The following is a 22,990-nucleotide window of genomic DNA, read 5'->3' on the forward strand; positions in this document are numbered from 1 at the left end:
TCATAAATATGCTCAGACTGGACATTTCTAATTTATGTAAAATTTTAGGGTAATGTGGAATTTCAAAGGTAGAAGGATCTCAATTTATTATTTATATCATGCATTTTTAAATTGATCAATTCATTGAACTTTACTGAGCACTTTCTATGGTCCAGCCATTGTAGGTACTGGGCATATGTACCTACAATGACAATGTACATACCGGTGTAACTACCACCACAAACAATAAAAGAAAGTCCTTATTCTTACAGAGCTACATTGTAGTAGAATAGATAGACAATAAATAATAAATAAATGTGTAAACATATAACTTAAACTGCAAAGTAGTATATGATTCCTTTGAACCGTCTGAGCTACCTAAATCTAAGAAACACCTAAAAAATAATTTTTATCACTTATGTGTAAGCTGCCTTTCTAGCACTTTTTTTTTTTTTTTTTGGCGGTACGCAGGCCTCTCACTGTTGTGGCCTCTCCCATTGTGGAGCGCAGGCTCAGTGGCCATGGCTCACGGGCTCAGCTGCTCCGCGGCATGTGGGATCTTCCCAGACCGGGGCATGAACCTGTGTCCCCTGCATCGGCAGGCGGACTCTCAACCACTGCGCCACCAGGGAAGCCCTCTAGCACTTTTTTACTTGTGAAATTAATTTCAGAATGATTTTTAGAAAAATAGCAGCAATACTTGACTTGGTTTTAAACTTGCCTGTCTATATGTAAATCCTGGGCAAGCTGCTTGACCTCTCTGGGCTTTAGTGTTCTCATCTGTAAAATGAGATAGTTGGCCTAGTAACATAATTTTAAAACTGTGATTGTCTGTGCCACTCCTTTTCCCCTTCATAATAGTTCAACTTTGGTCTGTTTTATATATTGCAGATACATGGATCTTTTTAAAATTTTCTTTGGAAACAGGTTTTGTACTTTATTTAAAAACAGGTTTGGTTAAGATTTTCTTGGCTGCTGAAAAGAAAACAACGTGAGGTTGTTCAGGTAGAAAGAGTGAATTTTCTGAACAAATTTCCAAATATCTCGTGGAAATTGCAGCCAGGCATTTAAAATTTTTCTCTTTTTAAAGGATATATATGTACTTACTGTTCTAATGTATAACATAAAATAGTAAACACATATAAAATAAAAAGTTTAAAAGGATGTTATGAGAAATATAAATAGACATGCTAATGATTTCTTTTCATACCCCAATCGATTGACTTGTATACTCCCTGGAATTATTACTCCTAATTTTTGGATGTCATTGAAATAGATGATCTACCCAAATCCCTTGCTTGACCTCTCTAGCTTAAGTGATCTTTTCCTTCATCCCACCATGGCCACCCCTTCAAAAATTTAACGTTGTAGACTTTGTCATTATCTTCATTTCTGATCTCAGTTTTAAACCTCTTTCTGATGATTACTTCCTGTCTCTGCCAGCTCACTCTTCTGTTCCTAATTCAACAATTTTCAGATTGCATTGAGATTTGTCTTATCACTTATCTCCTTTTGCCTATGCCGTAATCATTTCCTTGCAAACATTAACTCTCTTGTCCTGTTCTCTGCTTAACCTGTCAGGAGGGCAAGTCTGGTCAAATCCACCTTTCTGCTTATTTTACACTCAGGCCTGAGGATTGCCAGCAACCCAGAAATACTCTCTTGTGAACTCTCATGGATGATTCATTTTTTATTCTCTTTAGACTAGCTTTCCTGCATATATACTAGTCACTTCCCTATGGTTCACAAGTTAATTCTTTCTCTTTGCAAGAAACTGGCTTAATCAAATTGAGCATCTCTTGGACCTTATTCCAAATTCACAGGAGAATGAGACTGGCCCAGTTGAAGGGAGATGTTTATCTTTGGTGCCACAAACTATGGCCAGAGGAGCAAGGTATCATACTATAAGCATCGCTGCTGAGGCCCACCCTTCAGAATGTGTGGATAGTGGAAATAAGGGTGGTGTTACTTGTTTAGAGTTGGAGTGATGAATTGGGCAGACACCTGAAAAAGTAAAAACTGCCTTAGCTAATCAGTCTTTAAAGCATAGAGAGGTTCTTAATCTGTTGTCCATGGATAGACTTTAGAGTCCTAAACACCCTGTTATTTGAAAAATTTTTTGTGTATGTACATATGTGACTTTTAATGGAGACAAGGCCCACAGTTTTTAAATAGTCTCTAAGGGAGCTATGACCTGTATAAAGGACTCTGCTGTAGGGTTTATTTTAGCAATGATCATCTGTGATGCCATGGATCTAGAGATCTTAATAGTGAAAGATGAGGAAAAATAGTTTTTGCTATTATATTTTGAATTCAAGATAATTAAAGAGTGAAGAAAATAACTTTTAATGAAAAGAAATGAGTTTTTCAAAACTTCAGTTTGACAAATGCATGTTGTAAATTAGTATTTTCTCTTTACATATATTTTAGATCAACAGAGAAGAATATTTTTGCCACCTCCACCTGGAATTAGAAAATGCGTCATATCCACCAATATTTCTGCAACATCTTTGACAATAGATGGAATCAGGTATAACTTTAAAATTCCTTTTAAAGCCGAGGAAGCCACTTAGCTAATCATAAAGCATTAAGTTTGTGTCTCTGTGCCCTCCACTAATTCCCTTCTCACTTTTTTAACCTGTAATCACCTATCATATTTTGTAATTATTGATTGCTCTGAATAGGAAATGGAGTAGGAGGTGCACATAGTATTTCTGTTCACACTTTTTTTTTTTTTTTGCGGTACGCGGGCCTCTCACCGTTGTGGCCTCTCCCGTTGCGGAGCACAGGCTCCGGACGCGCAGGCTCAGCGGCCATGGCTCACGGGCCCAGCCGCTCCGCGGCATGTGGGATCTTCCCGGACCAGGGCACGAACCCGTGTCCCCTGCATCAGCAGGTGGACTCTCAACTACTGCACCACCAGGGAAGCCTGTTCACACTTTTAAAATACTGGTACTTGGTAACATGTAGCTTTCTCTTCCCAAATTTAAGATTATGTGTGATGTTTCATGGGTTTCTTTAAATGGGAAGCCAAACTTGTTTTTTCTATATTACATTACCAGCAGGTACCTAAGATGATCTGATATTCCCTTCTTACCTGTCAGCTCCACTTCACATAGTAAGCTTTGTATATCCAAGTGTTTATCTGGAGGTAATGTTGCTTGCTTTTCACCCTTTTGTGAAATGGACTTTTATTTTTCAATGTAATCAGTGATGCCATCAAATTTTGGAGTAAATTTTGTAGTGAAACACTTATCAGTCTAAGTCTAGACTGATAGCTAATGTGAAGTTCTTTCAGACTGTTGAACCACATTCCTTCTCGATATTTATCTTTTACCCAATATATTTTATGTCCTTAACTAAGTCTGCCTCTGCCACAGGAAGGCTGGACCTGACCCAGAGATCCTATATGTTTCTTTTGGGTAAAATGATCATCCAGATCTAAGAGGAAGTTTAATTTCCTCTGCTTTTCTCTTTGCTTTAAAAATAATGGTTTCATTAAGGGCTTAGGTAAGCAGCTGTCTCGAGTAAATTAAGCTCTGCCATTTTCTGTTTCCAGCAAAGGCAAAAGTCATTAAATAGCATGTTTCAGAATGTTCCCTAAGTGAATGATAGACTTAATACTGTTCCTAACTTAGTTTTTTACCTGACTTATTCTCCGTTTAGTTGGCTTAAAGTGGCATAGTTAAAGGCTAACTGGAATTAGGTTCTGAACCTGTTAGAATGGTTTAGAGCTGATTTTCAAGTTTATTTTTTTAATGGGAGAACATAAAATTAACATTGAAAAGTGAATAATTAAGTAGTATTTATTACATACATAATGTTGTGCAACTACTTCCTTTATCTAGTTCTAAAACATTTCATCACCCCCAAATAAACACCTGTACACTTTAAGGGGTTGCTCCCCATTTGCACCTCCACCCCAGCCCCTGGCGACCACCCCTTTCTGTTTCTATGGATATCCTATTCTAGATATCTCATATAAATGGAATCATACAATATGTTACCTTTTGTTCCTGGTTTCTTCCACTCAGCATGTTTTTTGAGGTTCATCCATGTTGTAGCATGTATCAGTACTTCATTCCTTTCTGTGGCTGAATAATATTCTGTTGTATTTGTATACCATAATTTGTTCATCCTTTCGTCCCTTAATGGTTAATGGACATTTAGGCTGTTTCTACCTTTTGGCTCTTATAGTCCTCCTACAGTGCTACTATGAACATATGGCTACAAGTATTTGTTGAGTACTTGTTTTCAGTTCTTTTGAAAATTTCAGCCTAGGAATGGAACTTCTGGGTCATATGGTAATTCTATGTTTAATGTTTTGAGGACCCTCCAAACCATTTTCCACACTGGCTGAACCATTTTACGTTTCCAGTAGCAGTGTATGGGGTTTCCAATTTCTTGACTTTCAAGTTTTACACTTAACTTAAAAGTTGTTACGTAGTTGTTCGTTTGGTAGAAAAGGAGTACCCAAAGTGGTTAAAAATTAACAAGTCTTTCCTTATTTTATAGAAACTTACCTTTTTTTCATTGTACTTAGATATGTGGTAGACGGTGGCTTCGTGAAGCAGTTAAATCACAATCCCAGACTAGGATTGGACATCCTAGAGGTGGTTCCGATTTCAAAGTAAGTCTCTGTGTTAAGCCTTTTTGTTCAAAGAACAGTTGATTAGATAATTTCTGATTGGTTTGGGGAAGGAAGTGAATTACTTAGAAAAATCACAGAACATTTTGGGGACTTTGTTTTTTGTTTGTTTGTTTTTTCTTCTAAAGGAGTGAGGCCTTACAGCGAAGTGGCCGAGCTGGCAGGACTTCCTCAGGAAAATGCTTTCGCATCTATAGTAAAGATTTTTGGAACCAGTGTATGCCTGACCATGTGATCCCTGAGATTAAGAGAACTAGTTTGACATCTGTAGTTCTGACCTTAAAGTGCCTTGCCATACACGACGTAATAAGGTATGTAGACAACTTGAAAAAAAGAAAAATTTGTTAGGGAGTAAGGTTATTCCTCAGAAATTTTTTTGAAGTATTTGACTCGTATGTCCCTACGTTTCAAGGTTCAGCTAAACCCAAATACAGGGCTTCTTTGCATTGCTTTACTGGGATTTGATCCCTTGCTCGTATTCTAACCTTGGCTTAATGGAGTTTTCATGCTGATGTTTATTTGGATAATTTAATTACCACTGTTTATCTGTAATGAAAGGTGTACAGTGACCCTAATGCCACTCAGAAAGTGTTGTGTTTTTTTTTTTTTTTGGTAGCATCTTTTGTATGGCCAGCATGGTACCAAGTACGATGAGAGACAGAATAATACTCTTTAGTAGGTTTTTGCTTTCACTAAGCTTAAATTATAATGGGGAAACGAGATTCGACACGAAGCAAAAAATAGAACAACTGTTAAATTAGTTAAATGTTAAAGAATATAATTAGTATAGGACAGAATATTGTAGGGGCTTGAAATTTCATATTATGAAATTTATGGTAGAAGAAATAATGAAAGCAAGTATTATCTTGGTTTTAATTTTGGTCTTAATTGGAAATGTTAAAGTGTGAGGAACGTTGGGAGAAGGTGACCATGCCTTCTTTAAAAGCATAATAAGAAAGGAAGTAATTACTAGGTGCATCCAAATATGTATTGTATACTCTTAGAAAGCCATCTAAGATTTTTTTATAGTTATTATCATAAGACTAGAGGTTTTCTTCTTTTTTTAAAATTTATTTATTTTGGCTGCGCCAGGTCTTTGTTGCGGCATGTTTAGTTGCGGCACGCGGGATATTTTTTTAGTTGCAGCATGTGGGATTCTTAGTTGCAGCATGTGGACTCTTAGTTGCGGCATGCATGCAGGAACTAGTTCCCCAGCCAGGGATTGAACCCGGGCCCCCTGCATTGGGAGTGTGGCGTCTTACCTACTGGACCACCAGGGAAATCCTGAGACTAGAGATTTTCTAGATGAGAATATAAATCCTAGAAAGAGGAAAGCAAATATGTAAAATTCTAACTGATATCATAAATAATACTAATGAGAAAGAAAAGCCATTTAAAGAAATCTAAATGGCCAAACAGATGAACCCATATTTAAAAATATTATTTATAAAGGCTAACAGCAGCATATAATCAAGAATAAATATATATTAGAAAAATAGGAACAATAATTACTCAATATCATCTGCACTGAGGTTTTTTTTTTTGCGGTACACGGGCCTCTCACTGTTGTGGCCTCTCCCGTTGCGGAGCACAGGCTCCGGACGCGCAGGCTTAGCGGCCATGGCTCACGGGCCTAGCCGCTCCACGGCATGTGGGATCTTCCCGGACTGGGGCACGAACCCATGTCCCCTGCATCGGCAGGCGGATTCTCAACCACTGCGCCACCAGGGAAGCCCTGCATGAGTTATTTTTTCATCTTAAGTTTTAAGACTTAGAATGTAATGAAAGTTCTTAAAATGCTAGAGACCAGAAAAAAAAAAAAAAAGACTTCTCTCCCCCACCCCCCCTTTTTTTCTCCCAGTTTTATTGAGATATAATTGATATACAGCACTGTATAAGTTTAAGGAGTACAGCATAATGACTTACATACATCATGAAATGATTACCACAATAAGTGTAATGAACATCATCTCATACAGATAAAATATTAAAGAAATAGGAAAAAATTTTTTACCTCATGATGAGAATTCTTAGGATTTACTCTCGTAACAGCTTTCGTATATAACATACAGCAGTGGTAATTATATTTATCATGTTGTGTCTCCCTGCTCTTTTTAAGATGTGTGCAGAATATGGGCAGGTACAACCAGAATTTGGAATAGGTGGTATAGTATTCATAGGTGACAGAAAGAAAATGGAACTTTTCAGTTATTATTTTGCCTCCCCCTTTCTCCTCTGTTAGGAATGATTTTAAAACTGAAAAGATAAGAACAAGTCTAGATAAGAAGGAATTAATGACCAATATCGATTAGGAAATAATGAGAGAAAACCTAATGACCATAAATGAGTTTGTATTGTGGCTTTAGACATTATTTCCATGGTACCAGAAGAACTTGCAGATATAATGTCAGAGATATCGTGGGGCGTCTCAGAAATTATGCAGAACAGGTTACCAGAAAATTGTGAGAAACTCAAAAATCAATTTTCCATTTAGGAAGAGGGCAGGTTATAGAAACAACTGCCCAGTAAGCTTGACATGATTCTTAGCAAATTCTAGCATAGATTATTGGAAAATGGTTTAAGAGAATATAATATATTTTTTAAAATATTTATTTATTTATTTGGCTGTGTTGGGTCTTTGTTGCAGCAAGTGGGATCTTTCCTTGTAGTGTGTGGGCTTCTCTCTAGTCGTGGAGCGGGCTCTAGAGCGTGTGAGCCCTGTAGTTTGCAGCACGCGGGCTCTAGTTGAGGTGCGCGAGCTCAGTAGTTGTGGTGCACAGGCTTAGTTGCCCCGCGGCATGTGGGATCTTAGTTCCCCGAGCAGGGATCAAACCGTGTCCCTTGCATTGGAAGGCGGATTCTCTACCACTGGACCACCAGGGAAGTCCCTAAGAGAATACAATGTTGATCTGTAATCATCAATGTGAATCAAAATGGCTCACAAAGAATATGTTATCATAAACCATTTTCTTTTCAGTTTGAAGGCAGGACCATCCACTTAATGGATGCACCACAAGGATTTATTGATTGATAACCTAATGTCTCTTGTTTTCAACACAATATTTAACAAGATTACATTGAGGTATTTGTGAATAAGATGTGACAGTACTGCTGAATTAGGGTATATTTGCCAAATAGCCGAATCCAGAAAGTACTAATTAATTGCTCACCAAGCCTTGATGAAGGTTTTACTGGTAGTATGCTGAATTTCACTCTTTCCTGATAAGCAGTTTTAATGAAAATATTAAATAAAGATATTGAAGTCATGATTACCAGATTTTTGGAAAATATCTTCATTTCTAATGGGTAGATGATTAAAACCAAGATTTAGAATGGTCTCAATAGGCCAGAACCTTGGGCAAAAATCAACAAGGTAAAAGTCTGAAGGGGTACACCTTAAATCTTACGTTTTGGTTGCACATTAAAGAAATTCAGTGCAGAAAAGATCTGAAATTATCAGATCACCACAAACTTAATATGAGCTTGCAATTATTACTATGTTTAAAGAACAATTTTAAAAATTCCACTGGCATAAACTTTGGTTATATTAATAAACCACAGTGTCCGGGTGATTGGGAATTATAGCATTCCTGTTCTGTGTTGGTCACTGTACATTTGGAGTTCAATTTTGCATGTCATCGAGTTTTATCAGGAGTTTGACGAACTAGATTGTTTCTAAAAAATGCTAAATATGGTTGGTGGGTCTCTTAGAAACCAAGTAATACAAGGAGAGTTTGACAGAATTGGTAATTGGTATAATCAAGGGAGAGAAATAATTGTAGTTTTTACAAATCTAAAATGGCTCTTATCTAGAAGAGGAAGCTGACTAGTCTGGTATTGCTCTAGGATAGGAGTCGTAAAATATGGTCTAGGCTCACTGACTGTTTTTGTAAATAAAATTTTATTGGAACACAGCCACGCCCATTCATTAATGTATGGCTGCTTTTGCTTCAGCAGCAGAGTTGAGTAATTGTGACAGCAACCATATGGCCTGTAAAACCTAAAATATTTACTATCTGGCCTTCTTTAGAAAGTGCTTGCCAACTCTTGCTCTAGCAGATACCAGGACTTGTTGGTACAAGTTGTAGGAAAGCTGATGGTAGAACAGTCTACCAGATTTTTGTTTATAAATAGAGTTGTCAATCCTCGAATGGACTTTTGTGTAAGGTATTAGACCTTTTGTCCTCTGTTGGACCTTTTTCAAGGTGGGAAATTGGAGTAGATGATTTAGCATCTCAAAACTAACGGTGGAAAAAAAAAATCCAGTGCAGAATAATATTAAGTGATTATTGTTCCTGGGGTGGGGGGATATATATTCACACTTGGTTATATGCCACTCTGCTGTCCTTTGTGAATATTATTTTTTTCCATATTTAAAGAAATATTTATTTTCAAGTGTGAAATAGATCCATGTTCTAGAGGCATCTGAATAGTCGTACTGTACTTTGTGAATATTGTTAATTGTCTTATGTTTATAAATGATATTATGGTATGTAAGAGAATGTCCTTATTTTCAGGGGATGTACTCTGAAATATTTTGGGGGTAAATTGGCATTACATTTGCAACCTGTTTGCAGGTAGTTCAGGAGAAAATAAGTACATACATATCCATACATACAATAAAGTAAATTGGTTAAATTAATTTAAGATATTTATCATTTCATTAAAAACCATTTTGAGGTACTATTAAATAATTTGTAATTTTTCGCCACTTTCAGTTAATTTTCCTTCACTGTTTTATAAAATTGTAATAAAAATTATAGATTACAGAACAGAGTAGACTTGATATTGGCTATGAAGAATGGGGAAGGGTTAAGATAAGTAGAGAGGAATGGTGAGAGTGTTCCAGCTAAGGGGGAATCAAAAAGAATGGCTTTTTTTTTTTTTTTTTGCGGTACGCGGGCCTCCCACTGTTGTGGCCTCTCCCGTTGTGGAGCACTGGCTTCGGACATGCAGGCTCAGTGGCCATGGCTCACGGGCCCAGCCGCTCCGCGGCATGTGGGATCTTCCCGGACCGGGGCACGAACCCACGTCCCCTGCATCAGCAGGCGGACTCTCAACCACTGAGCCACCAGGGAAGCCCAAGAAGGGCTTCTTGAATTAAATAGAAGAGTGTGATTCAGAAAAAAAATTTCCTCCTTTGCTGAATGCTGATCACAATCATAGAATGCTTTGAAAAAAAAAAAAAAGACAGAGAAAAGAAAGACTTGAAAAACAGAAGTAAAACCTTTTAAAGGAATTTTCAAATCTGTATAAAATCTTGCCATGTTCAAGGAATGGAATCTCATTTTATGTCTCATTTAAACACACAGGTTTCCCTATTTGGATCCACCTAATGAGAGACTTATTTTGGAAGCTCTTAAACAACTCTACCAGTGTGATGCTATTGACAGGTAAAAAACAAACAAAAAACGAAAACAAAACCAACCACAGTAGATATTAATCTCTTTTTAAAATAGGGTTCTTTTTTTTTTTTTTTTTTTTTTTGTGGTACGCGGGCCTCTCACTGTTGTGGCCTCTCCCGTTGCGGAGCACAGGCTCTGACACGCAGGCTCAGTGGCCATGGCTCACGGGCCTAGCCGCTCCGCGGCATGTGGGATCTTCCTGGACCGGGACACGAACCTGTATCCCCTGCATTGGCAGGCGGACTCTCAACCGCTGCGCTACCAGGGAAGCCCTGGGTTCTTTTTTTTAAATTATTTATTTTTTATTTATTTATGTTTGGCTGCATTGGGTCTTTGTTGCTTCGCACAGGCTTTCTCTAGTTGTGGCGAGGTGGGGCTATTGTGGTGCATGGGCCCCTCACTGCGGTGGCTTCTCCTGTTGCAGAGCACGGGCTCTAGGCACGTGGGCTTCATTAGTTGTGGCACACGGGCTCAGTAGTTGTGGCTCGTGGGCTCTAGAGTGAAGGCTCAGTAGTTGTGGCACACAGGCTCAGCTGCTCCGCGGCACGTGGGATCCTCCCAGACCAGGGCTCGAACCTGTGTCCCCTGCACTGGCAGGCGGATTCCCAACCACTGTGCCACCAGGGAAGCCCTAAAATAGGGTTCTTAATACTTTCCTTTATCATTAGTAAGTGATTTGTTTGAATTGAATGGATTGTTTTCCCTGAAATTAAAAGTTGTCCTCAATCTTTCTTCACCACAGTTCTGAAATTGTACCATAAAACTGTTTTGTTTAGTATTGATATTATTTAACAAGTAATTTCTTTTTTTTTTTTTTTTTTTTTTTGTACTTTCTGACTGCTTTCATCCAATTCTCCCTCCCTTCTCACCCACTTCTGGTAACTACAAATCTGATCTCTTTTTCTATAAGTTTGTATGTTTGTTTGCTTTTGAAGTATAATTGACCTACAACACTATGTTTTTCCCTAACAAGTAATTTCTGAGTACCACTTCAGTGCCAGGCATTATGCTGGGTACATCAAAATGATGAGACCCAGAGTCCTTGTTCTCATGATTGTGTGATAGGAAAAGATGTGGTAATTATCACTGTCTCATTTCTTTAAGGACATTTTCCGTGCTTCTGTAGCATTGTGTGTCTTTTATTATACTACTTTATTCTGCCTCATTGTTTAGTTTTTTGGATATATAGGCCCTTGAGAGCAAGGAATTTATCATCTTTATATTTCTCTTATCAATGAACACAGTGTATCATATTTCTTATCTTGAATTGAATTTCTGGAGGTAATTTAAAGTAATCTAAATTATATCTGACTTATTCTGAATGATAAACATTTCCTTTGTACTCTCCCAAGGTAGAAAGACTTAAAAACTTTTTCTTTCCATTAAGGAGTGGCCATGTGACCAGATTGGGTTTGTCTATGGTAGAATTTCCTCTCCCTCCACATTTGACATGTGCAGTAATAAAGGCTGCTTCTCTGGACTGTGAAGACCTATTACTTCCAATAGCAGCAATGCTGTCTGTGGAAAATGTCTTCATTAGACCTGGTAAGAAGTTTATTGATGAGTTTTCTTTTCTAATTAATAGATTTTATTTTTTAGAGCAGTTTTAGCTTTCTAGAAAAAATGAGGGAAAGTACAAACACAGAGTTTTCCCTAATATTAACATCTTTCATTAGTGTGGTACCTTCATTACAATTAATGAGCCAATATTGATACATTATTATTAACTAAGGGATCACTGTTTGTATTGTGAATTCTGTGGGTTTTGACAAATCTGTAATGACACATACTCACCATCAGAATATTGTGCAGAATAGTTTCACTGCCCTAAACGTTTCCCATGTTCCACTTAGTCATTCCTACATCCCTTCCCCCAAACCCTTAAAAACCACTGATCTTTTTACTGTCTTCATAGTTGTGCCTTTTCCAGAACGCCATATAATTGGAATCATACAATATGTAGCCTTTTCAGATTGACTTCCTTAACTTAGCAATGTGCTTTTACGGTTCCTCTATGTCCTTTTTTTTTTTTTTTTTTTTTTTGGAGTATGGTTGCTTTACAACGTTGTGTTAGCATCCACTGCACAACAAAATGAATCAGCCATACACATACAGATATCCCCTCCATTTTGGACTTCCCTCCCATTTAGGTTACCACAGTGCATTAGGTAGAGTTCCCTGTGCTATATAGTATGTTCCCATCAGTTGTCTATTTTATACATAGTATTGAAAATGTATATGTGTCAATCCCAGTCTCACAATTCCTCCCACCCCACCCCTTTCCCCTTTGGTATCCATACATTTGTTCTCTACGTCTGTCTCTATTTCTGCTTTGCAAATAAGATCATCTATACCATTTTTCTAGATTCCACATATATGTGTTATATATGATATTTGCTTTTCTCTTTCTGACTTACTTCACTCTGTATGACACTCTCTAGGTCCATCCACATCTCTACAAATGACCCAGTTTCATTCCCTTTTATGGCTGAGTAATATTCCATTGTATATATGTACCATCCTCCATGTCTTTCTGTGGCATGATAGCTCATTTCTTTTTATTGCTGAATAAAATTCCATTGTGTGCAATTTGTTTATCCATTCAGATATTGAAGAACATCTTGGTTGCTTTCAAGTCTTGGCAATTATGGATAAAGCTGCTCTAAACATTTGTGTACATGTTTTTGTGTGAACATCGATTGTCAACTCATTGCCAAACTGTATGATAAGAATATGTTTAGATTTGTGAGAAACTGCCCAACTATCTTCCGAAGTGTCTGCACCATTTTGCATTCCCACCAGCAATGAGCCTGAGATTCCTGTTGCTCCACATCCTCAACAGCTTTCAGTGTTGGCAGTGTTTTGGGTTTTGGCTATTCTCATAGGTGTGTAGTGGTATTTCATTGTTGTTTTAATTTGCAGATCCCTGATAACATATGATGTTAACTGTCTTTTCATATGCTCATTTGCCATTTGTGTATCTCCTTTGGTGAGGTGTCTGTTCCAGCCTTTTTTAATCAGGTTATTTGTTTTCTTATTGTTGAGTTTTAAGAGTTCATTGTATGTTTTGGATAACAGTTCTTTATCAGAAATGTCTTTTGCAAATATTTTTTCCCAGTCTGTGACTTGTTTTCTCATTCTCTTGACATTGTCTTTCACAGAGCAAAAGTTTTTAATTTTAATGAAGTCCAGCTTATCAATTATTTCTTTGATGGGTCATGCCTTTGTGTTATATCTGAAAAGTCATCACCATACCCAAGTTCATCTAGATTTTCTCCTATGTCATCTTGTAGGAGTTGATGTCCTTTTGTTCCAGCCCCATTTATTCAAGACTCCTTTCTCCATTGTAATTCCTTTGCTCCTTTGTCAGAGTTAATTTGGTTGAATTTGTGTGGATCTATTTCTGGGCCTTGTATTCTGTTCCATTGATCTGTTTTCCTATTCTTCTGTCTGTACCACACTTTCTTGATTATTGAAGCTTTATAATAACTCTTGAACCTGGATAGAATCATTTATCCAGCTTTTCTCTTTCCCTTCAGTATTGTTTTGACTATTCTGGGTCTTTTCCCTTTCTATATAAACTTTAAACCCAGTTTGTTGATATCCACAAAATAACTTTCTGAGACTTTAATTGAGATTATATATTTTTTAATAAGATTTTTTAAATATTTATTTTATTTATTATTTATTTTTGGCTGCGTTGGGTCTTCGTTGCTATGCACGGGCTTTCTCTAGTTGTGGCGAGCAGGGGCTACTCCTTGTTGCGGTGCGTGGGCTTCTCATTGCGGTGGCTTCTCTTGTTGTGGAGCACGGGCTCTAGGCACGCGGGCTTCAGTAGTTTTGGCACGAGGGCTCAGTAGTTGTGGCTCACAGGCTCTAGAGCACAGGCTCAGAGTTGTGGCACACAGGCTTAGTTGTTCTGCGGCATGTGGTGTCTTCCTGGACCAGGGCTCGAACCCGTGTCCCCTGCATTGGCAGGCAGATTCTTAACCACTGCACCACCAGGGAAGCCCCTAATTGAGATTATATTGACTCTATAGATCAAATGGGAAAGAAGTGACATCTTGACAGTATTGTCTTCCTATCCATGTACAAGGAATATCTGTTTATTTAGATCCCCAGTAATTCACTGAACATTTTTTTGATTACCATATAACTAGCCCTATGAAAGATGAAACTGAAGATAAACAATTTTTTTCATTTTGTTATTCTTTAACTTAGTTTTCTGAAATAGGGAGTATATAACGTTCCTGGCTGAAAGTTAATTTCCTTTCACTGGTAAAGGAAGATAGTATGGTGAACCTTTGCCCTGTTATAATACATTAGTAATATATTAACCTTTTTTTTTTTCTACAATCAAAAAAAAAAGGTAGGTCAACCCTTGTACACTTAGAGAATTGTTTTGAAGTTTCCATGTCTTTAGCCTTCTGCTTCTTTTCTTTCTTAGTGTGTCAGTACAGGGTACAACTTGGTTCATCACACGTGAGCTTTGCTTTCTTCTAGTGCGTGGTGGGGAGGGTTGGGGGGGTGGTTCACAATTTTTTTTTTTCCAAAGAGCTTCTGAGTAGATAGTATATCTTACCTGCAACCAATACTAACAATAGTGTGCTATCTCACTGGCCAAATCCCTTTATGATTGTGAGTGTTGGGTCCAGATTGGTTTATTATTGTGATGGTTATAATGGAGGATACGTTTCTCTATAAAAATACTCTGTAGTTTAATTAGTGTGCTACCTATCCCAAATAGATTGCAGTGTAGTTTTTAAGTGTCAGAATTTTGATTCTAGTAGTACCCTAATTGCAGGGTTTTTTTTTTTTCTAGTATAATACTATATGCAGTAAATAAGGTTGGCTGGCTTTCATTAGGTAGTATCAAAGCTAAAAATACTATTTAAAAAAACTATTACAGAGTATTGAAATGGGGGTCAAGAGCTCAGGATTCTAAACTGACTCACTGCTACCTAATTATCTGACTGTTGGCCTAGTTTTTCTGGACTTCATTTGTAAAACCAGGGAGCTGGATTAAGGTGATCCAACTCCAACAGTCTTGTAATGCCAGAAAAAAGGAAATGTTTTTCCTTGTTGGAATATTGAAATAGATGAAACTAGTCTGGTGTTACATTTTTTTGTGTGTGTGGAGGTGGGGTATAACATTTTATGTGTTTATGTGTTTGTAATACAATTTCAAACTTACAGAAATGTTGAAAGAGTAGTAAAAGAATTTTTTTTTAACTTTCATCTAGTTTCAGCAGTTTTTAACATTCTCCTGCATTTGCTTTATAATTCTCTCTGTGCATGTATACATATACGTATTTATTTATTTTTTATTTTTTATTTTTTGGCTGTGTTGCTGTGTGTGGGCTTTCTCTAGTTGTGGTGAGCGGGGGCTACTCTTTGTTGAGGTGCGTGGGCTTCTCATTGCTGTGGCTCCTCTTGTTGTGGAGCACGGGCTTTGGCGTGTGGGCTACAGTAGTTGCAGCATGCAGGCTCAGTAGTTGCGGCACATGCACCCTAGAGCACACGGGCTTCAGTAGTTGTGGCCTGTGGGCTCTAGAGTGCAGGCTCAGTAGTTGTGGCTCATGGGCCTAGCTGCTCCGAGGCATGTGGAATCTTCCTGGACCAGGGATTGAACCCACGTCCCCCTCACTGGCAGGCAGACTCTTAACCACTGCACCACCAGGGAAGTCCCTACATATATGTATTTATAAATATGCACTTTATTTCTTTTTCTGAATCATTTGAGAGTAAATTGGAAACATTGTGCTCCCTTACCACAAAACATTTACATGTACGTTTACCAAGAACATGGGCAATCTCTTACTTAACCATAGTACATTTATCAAAATTAGGAAAGTTAACTGATACAATGCTGTTATCTAGTCCAGAGTCCATATTCAAATTGTCCATTGTCCCTAGAGTATACAGAAGTAGTTTCAGAATTGCTAAGCTATACCACTGTGAAAGGCAGTCCTGTATAAGTAGAGTTCAGTATTTGCTTATAGTTGTGTTTTGTTTTTTTTTGAGGCAAAATCTACATGTAGTGAAGAGTATAAATCCTAAGTGTATAATTCAGTGAATTTTGTGAAATAAATTTACCAATGTACCCTACACGCCTGTCAAGATATAGAACAGTTTTATCACTCCAGAAAATTCTCTCAGTGCCCGTTCTCAGATTCCATCCTACCTCCCCCCAGCAAGCCACTTTTCTGACTTTTTTTCAGGTTAGTTTTGCCCCTTCTGAAACTTCACATAAATAGAATTATACAGTACGGGCTTTTTTGTGTTTGGCTTCTTTTGGTCAACATATTGTATGTGAGATTCATACATGTTCTTGTATGTATCAGTGCTTTGTTCTTTTTATTGTTGAGTAGTATCCTGTTGTATACTACAATTAGTTTATCCATTATCCTATTGATGGACATTTGAATTGTTTCTTGTTTGACGCCATTTATAAATACAGCTATTTTGAAAATTCTTGTGCAAGTCTTTTGTAGATATATATTTTTAGTTTTCTGAGATAAATACCTAGGAGAAAAATAGCTGCATTACTGAGTTTAACTCTAAGAAATTGCCAAATCTTTTCCCACAGTGTCTCTACCATTTAAAAATCACATCAACAGTGTTTGAGAGTACAACTTGCACTACATGTCCTCCTCAACATTTGGTGTTGCCAATCACTTTCATTTTATATATTCTGTTATATATTAGTGATACCTCTTTGTGGTTTTAATTTGCATTTTCCTGATGACTAATAATTTTGAGCACTTTTTTGTGTGATTATTGATCATTTATCTGTCTTTGTGAAGTATCTATTATAGTCCTTTGCCCATGTTTTAAATTAAAAAAATATATATATATATTGAATCTGGTAGTTCTTTATTCTAGGTACAAGTTATTTGTTAGGTATGAGTTGTGCATATTTTCTTCCCAGCCTGTGGCTTTTCTGTTTGCTTTTTTCACAGTGTCTTTTGATGAGAGAGGTTTTGAATTTTGAAGAAGTCTTACGATATCAATTTTTGTGTGTGTGTGGTTATTGCTTTCTGCATGGTAAGAAATGTTTTCCTGCCCCAAGATAGTAAAAATATGCTTCTCTCTTGTATCTCTATTGATACTTCGATCTAGAAGCTTTACAGTTTCTAGCCATTAAGTTTAGGACAGTAATCCATCTGAAATTAAGCTTTGTATATGGTGTGAGGTAGGGGTCTAGATTACTTTTTTCCTGTGAATATCCACTTGTTCCAGGACATTTGTTGAAAAGATTTACTTTCCTGCATTGAGTTGCTTTGGCACCTTTGTTAAAAATCTGTGAAAAGTAGGGGGACTTCCCTGGTGGTCCAGTGGTTAAGACTCCATATTTCCACTGCAGGGGGCACGGGTTCTATCCCTGGCCGGGGAACTAAGATCCCACATGCTGCGCAGTGTGGCACGGCCAAAAAAAGAAGTTAAAAAAAAAAAACCTTATTAAAAAAAAGTCTGCAGAAAGTATATGTGTAATAGTCTATTTCTGGACTTTATTTTATTCCATAGATCTATTTGTCTATCCTTATGTCAGTGCCAACTTTGTATTGATTACATAGCTTATGATAAATTTTGAAATCAGCTAGAAAAAGAAGCAGTTTATATTTTCAGTATTGTTTTGATTATTCTATATTCTTTATATTTCCATATAAATTTTAAAATCAGCATATTAGTTTCTTAAAAATAAGCCTGCTAAGAATTTAGATAGAGATTGTATTGAAAACTTTGCTGGCTTTTTGCCATTTCTTAACATATCCTTGTTCTATTGTTGTCATATGTATTATATTTACATACATTATAAACCCCACAATACAGTATTGTAATTTTTCCCTTAAACCTTCATATGTCTTTGAAAGAAGTTAAGAGAAGAAGAGAAAAATTAAGTCTTTTCCATAGCTAGAAGTAAAAGTCCAGGTGTTAGTTTTTAAACTCTTATTTAGAACCCTCTATCTGTGGGTGGACTGCTGACTCAGTTTTTTAGCCTTTCAGGTTGTTCAGGTCTTAAGTTTTGATTATGTGGTTTTTTTTTTTGTTTTTTTTTTTATTAAGTCCTTGAGGTGGTTTTTGGTATCTTGAAGGCCTTTATTTGGGATCTACACTTTAGCAATTCCAGGAAAAGGGAGACTTTCCTTTGCTAGCCTAATACTTGGCCTTAGATATCTATGGACATAGGTCATTATAATTCTTTAGAATATTGAGATAATAGCCAATAGGAATACATCTTGTATTCTGTGCTTTGATTTGATGGGAAATTTTTGAGTAAGTCTTGCCCTTTTGAAGCACGTGATATCAGTGATGTTAATGGATATGAAGCATGAATTACCCTGAAAGCCCTCAGGTAACACATAGATTTATCAGTGTTTCTAAATTCCATGCAATGAAAACATAACTGTAAAGCAATGGCCTTATCTATTGTCTTGTCAGATTTAAGATTAAGTTTATTTTCCTTAGATACTGACCTAGGCCCTCTTTTTAAAAAGTAGGTAATACATGTGTTGCTATTGTCAAATATATTACATTTCTATGTTATAGGTCCAACAATACAATTTTATAGATAATGTTTCATGCGATTTCTTTTAAATACATAAGGGAATAGAAGAAATAATCAATAATAATATAATCATACTCTTTTAAAAAATTTACCTACATTTTAACTTTTACCAGTGCTCTTTTTTAGTGTCATTCAGATTACCATCTTGTGTCACTTCCTTCAGCCTGAATAACTTCTTTTATTATTAATTGTAAGGCAGGTATGCTAGCAATGAATTCTTTCAGGTTTTGTTTTCCAGGAATGCCTTTATTTTGCCTTCATTTTGAAAGATAGTTTTGCTGGATATAGGATTCTTAGTTAATGGTGGTTTTCTTTCAGCATTATATTATCCCACAGTCCTTTGGCCTCCATCATTTCTATTGAAATTCGACTTTTAATTTTATTGAAGTTCTTTTGTTCACAACAAGTAAATTTTCTCTTGCTCCCTTCAGTATTTTGGCTATTATATGTCTGTGGATCACTTTGCTTTTATCCTACTTGGAGTTCATTAAGCTTCTTGAATGTGTAGATAAATGTTTTCCATCAAATTTTGGAATTTCTCAGCCATTATTTTCTCAAAAAATTTTCTGCCCCTTTCTCTGTCCTCTTCTTCTGGCACTCCCATTATGCATATGTTGGTGTGCTTAATGATGTCCCGTATTTCTCTGAGACTCTTTGGATTGCCTGATCTCTCTTGATCTATATTTTGCTGATTCTTTCTCCTGTGAGTCCAAATCTACTGTCGAGCTCCACTTAGTGAAGTTTTCGTTTTGTTTATTGTACATTTCCATTTCAGCAGTCAGCCACTGATTGGTTGGAGGTTGTTCCTAACCCCCTTAAGCCACTGGTGTTTGCACCCTTTACTGTTGGATTTATGTTGTGTGGCTTGAAGACTATTTTCACAGTTCAGGGAGCTTATGAGTTTGTCCTGTGTTCAGCCAAAGACAGAGGCTCAGATGTTCCCTCTCCTTTTGCTTCTTGGGCATCTGCACAGTCTTCCAGAGCATCAGGACAAACGATGATTTTTGCAGTTTTCTCTGATATTTCTGTTAAATGTTTGGCTGGTTTCATTTATTACAAACCCATAGGTAACATCATACTCAGTGGTGAAAAGCTAAAACCTTTTCTCTAAAGCAGGAACAAAACAAGGATGTGCACTCTAGCCACATCTGTTCAACATAGTATTGGAAGTCTGAGCCACAGCAGTCAGACAAGAAAAAGAAATAAAAGGCATCCAAATTGGAAGGGAAGAAGTAAAACTGTCACTGTTTGCAGATGACATGATACTGTACATAGAAAACCCTAAAGTCTGCATCAAAAAATTATTAGAATTAATAGATGAATTCAGTAAAGTTGCAGGATACAAAATTAGTATTCAGAAATCTGTTGATTTTCTATACACTAATAGTGAACTATCAGAAATAGAAAGCAAGAAACTAATTTATTTTAAATTACATCAAAAAGAATAAAATACCTAGGAATAAACTTAACCAAAGAAGTGAAAGACCTATACTGTGAAGATTATAAATCATTGATGAAGGAAATTGAAGATGGTACAAAGAAATGGAATGGTATCTCATGTTCCTGGGATGGAAGACTTAATATTGTTAAAATGTCCACACAACTCAAAGCAATCTGTGGATTTAATGCAATCCCTTTCAAAATACCCGTGACATTTTTCACAGAACTAGGACAAATAATCCTAAAATTCGTATGGAACCACAAAAGACCCTGAATTGCCAAAGCAATCTTGAGAAAAAAGAACAAAGACCCTGAATTGCCAAAGCAATCTTGAGAAAAAAGAACAAAAAAAAAGAGGTGTCATACTCCTTGACTTCAGACTGTACTACAAAGCTACAGTAATCAAAGCAGCATGATACTGGCTCAGAAACAGACATATAGATCAACAGAACAGAATAGAGAGCCCAAAAATAAACCCATGCACTTATAGTCCATTAATCTATGACAAAGGAGTCAAGAATATATACAATGGAGAAAAGACAGTCTCTTCAATAAATGGTGTTGGGAAAACTAGACAGCTATATACATGTAGAATGTATGAAAAAGAATGTATAAAAGAATGAAATTAGAACGTTTTCTCACTCCATGTATAAAAATAAACCCCAAATGGATTAAAGACCTGAAGCCATAAAACTCATAGAATAGAACATAGGCAGAACATTCTTTGACATAAATCATAGCAATATTTTTTTGGATCTGTCTTCTAAGGCAAAAGAAACAAAAGCAAAAATAAACAAGTGGAACCTAATTCAACTTAAAAGCTTTTACGCAGCAAAGGAAATGATTGACAAAACAAAAAGACAACCTACTGAATGGGAGAAAATATTTGCAAGTGATATGACTGAGAAGGGGTTAATATCCAAAATATATAAATAGTGCTTGCAACTAAATACCAAAAAAACAAACAGCCTGATTGAAAAATGGGCGGGGAATTCCTTGATTGTCCAATGGTTAAGACTCCGTGCTTTTGCTGTCAAGGGCTTGGGTTCAGTCCCTGGTTGGGGAACTACAATATCCCACAAGCCCTGCAGCAAAAAAGGGGGTGCAGAAGACCTGAATAGACATTATTCCAAAGAAGATATACAGATGGCCCAACAGGTACGTGAAAAAATGCTCAACATTGCTAATTATCAGAGAAATACAAATCAGAACCACAATGAGATATCACCTTGACACCTGTCAGAATGACTATCATCAAAAAGTCTACACATAATAAATGTGGTGAGGATGTGGAGGAAAGGGAACCCTAGTATACTGTTGGTGGGAATGTAAATTGGTGCATGCAGTGTGGAAAACAGAATGGAGTTTCCTCAAAAAAACTAAAAATAGAACTACCTTATCATCCAGCAATTCCACTTCTGGGTATACATTTGAAGCAAATGAAAACACTAATTTGAAAAGGTAACATGTTATAGCATTGTAGCAGCATTATTTACAATAGCCAAGATATGGAAGCAACCTAAGTGTTCATCAACAGATGAATGGTTAAAGAAGATATGGTGTATATATATATATACATATATATACACACACACACACACACACACACACACACAATGGGATATATCTTAGCTGTAAAAAAGAATGAAATTCTGCCATTTGCAACAATGTGGATGAAATAAGTCAGACAGAGAAAGACAAATACTCTGTTATCACTTATATGTAGAACCTAAAAAATAAATGAATTTACATAACAAAACAGAAACAGACTCACAGATATAGAAAACAAACTAGTGGTTACCAGTGGGAAGAGAGAAGGGGGGATGGATAATATCGTGGTGTGGGATTAACAGATGCAAACTACTATGTATAAAATAAATGAGCAACAAGGATATATTTTACAGCACAGGGAAATATAGCCATTATTTTGTAATAACTTATTTTTTAAAATAAATTTATTTATTTATTTTGGGCTGTGTTGGGTCTTCGCTGCCGCACGCAGGCCCTCCCCAGCTGCAGCAAGTGGGGGCTACTCTTCATTCGGTGCACGGGCCTCTCACCGCAGCGGCCTCTCCTGTTGCAGAGCACGGCCTCCAGGCACACATGCTTCAGTAGTTGTGGCTTGCAGGCTCCAGAGCGCAGGCTCAGCAGCTGTGGCACACGGGCCCAGTTGCTCCGTGGCATGTGGGATCCTCCAGGACCAGGGCTCGAACCTGCGTCCCCTGCACTGTCAGGTGGATTCCCAACCACTGAGCCACCAGGGAAGTCCCTGTAATAACTTTAGATGGAGTATAATCTATAAAAATACTGAATCATTCTGTTGTACACCTGCACCTATTATAATATTGTAAGTCAACCATGCTTCAATAAAAATAGTTTGGCTGCTCTACTTCAATTTTTGCTGGTCTGCCTCTATTGATATTACGCCAAGCTGTCATTCTCCATGGATTGGTAGCTGATTGATCTGTTTTTGACAGTGCCCTGGGGCATAAATTGCTCCATAGTCTGATCCAAATAAAGTTAGGCACCTTGGCAAGAGCATTCCTTGGTATCATCCAGGTCTGATTCCTTGAGGCAACAATTGCTACCTGTTTCTTATTCATACTTAAAGAGACACTCTTGCTATATGTACATATATGACCTAGGCTTAATTTTTTTTTTTAATTTATTTTTGGCTGCTTTGGTTCTTTGTTCCTGTGCACAGCTTTCTTTAGTTGCGGCGAGTGGGGGCTACTCTTTGTTGCGGTATGCAGGCTTCTCATTGCGGTGGCTTCTCTTGTTGCAGAGCACAGGCTCTAGGCATGCGGACTTCAGTAGTTGTGGCACACGGGCTCTAGAGCACAGGCTCAGTAGTTGTGGCGCACGGGCTTAGTTGCTCCGCGGCATGTGGGATCTTCCCAGACCAGGGCTTGAACCCGTGTCCCCTGCATTGGCAGGCAGATTCTTAAC

At 37.2% G+C, this 22,990-nt stretch overlaps 1 protein-coding gene across 2 annotated transcripts in view; it reads left to right on the forward strand.

Moving 5' to 3' along the window:
* The window catches only part of DHX40 (DEAH-box helicase 40), a 51,985-nt gene that overhangs the window by 12,840 nt on the left and 16,155 nt on the right, over window positions 1-22,990 (forward strand). For both annotated transcript variants that reach the window (XM_060134352.1, XM_060134354.1), the window contains exons 8-12: window positions 2,410-2,509; window positions 4,523-4,609; window positions 4,756-4,938; window positions 9,940-10,020; window positions 11,420-11,577. In XM_060134352.1, coding sequence (XP_059990335.1) covers window positions 2,410-2,509; window positions 4,523-4,609; window positions 4,756-4,938; window positions 9,940-10,020; window positions 11,420-11,577 — 609 coding nt within the window. The remainder of the gene's footprint in view (window positions 1-2,409; window positions 2,510-4,522; window positions 4,610-4,755; window positions 4,939-9,939; window positions 10,021-11,419; window positions 11,578-22,990) is intronic.

The sequence above is a fragment of the Lagenorhynchus albirostris genome, chromosome 20 (genome assembly GCF_949774975.1).
Source record: "Lagenorhynchus albirostris chromosome 20, mLagAlb1.1, whole genome shotgun sequence".
Lineage (NCBI taxonomy): Eukaryota > Metazoa > Chordata > Mammalia > Artiodactyla > Delphinidae > Lagenorhynchus > Lagenorhynchus albirostris.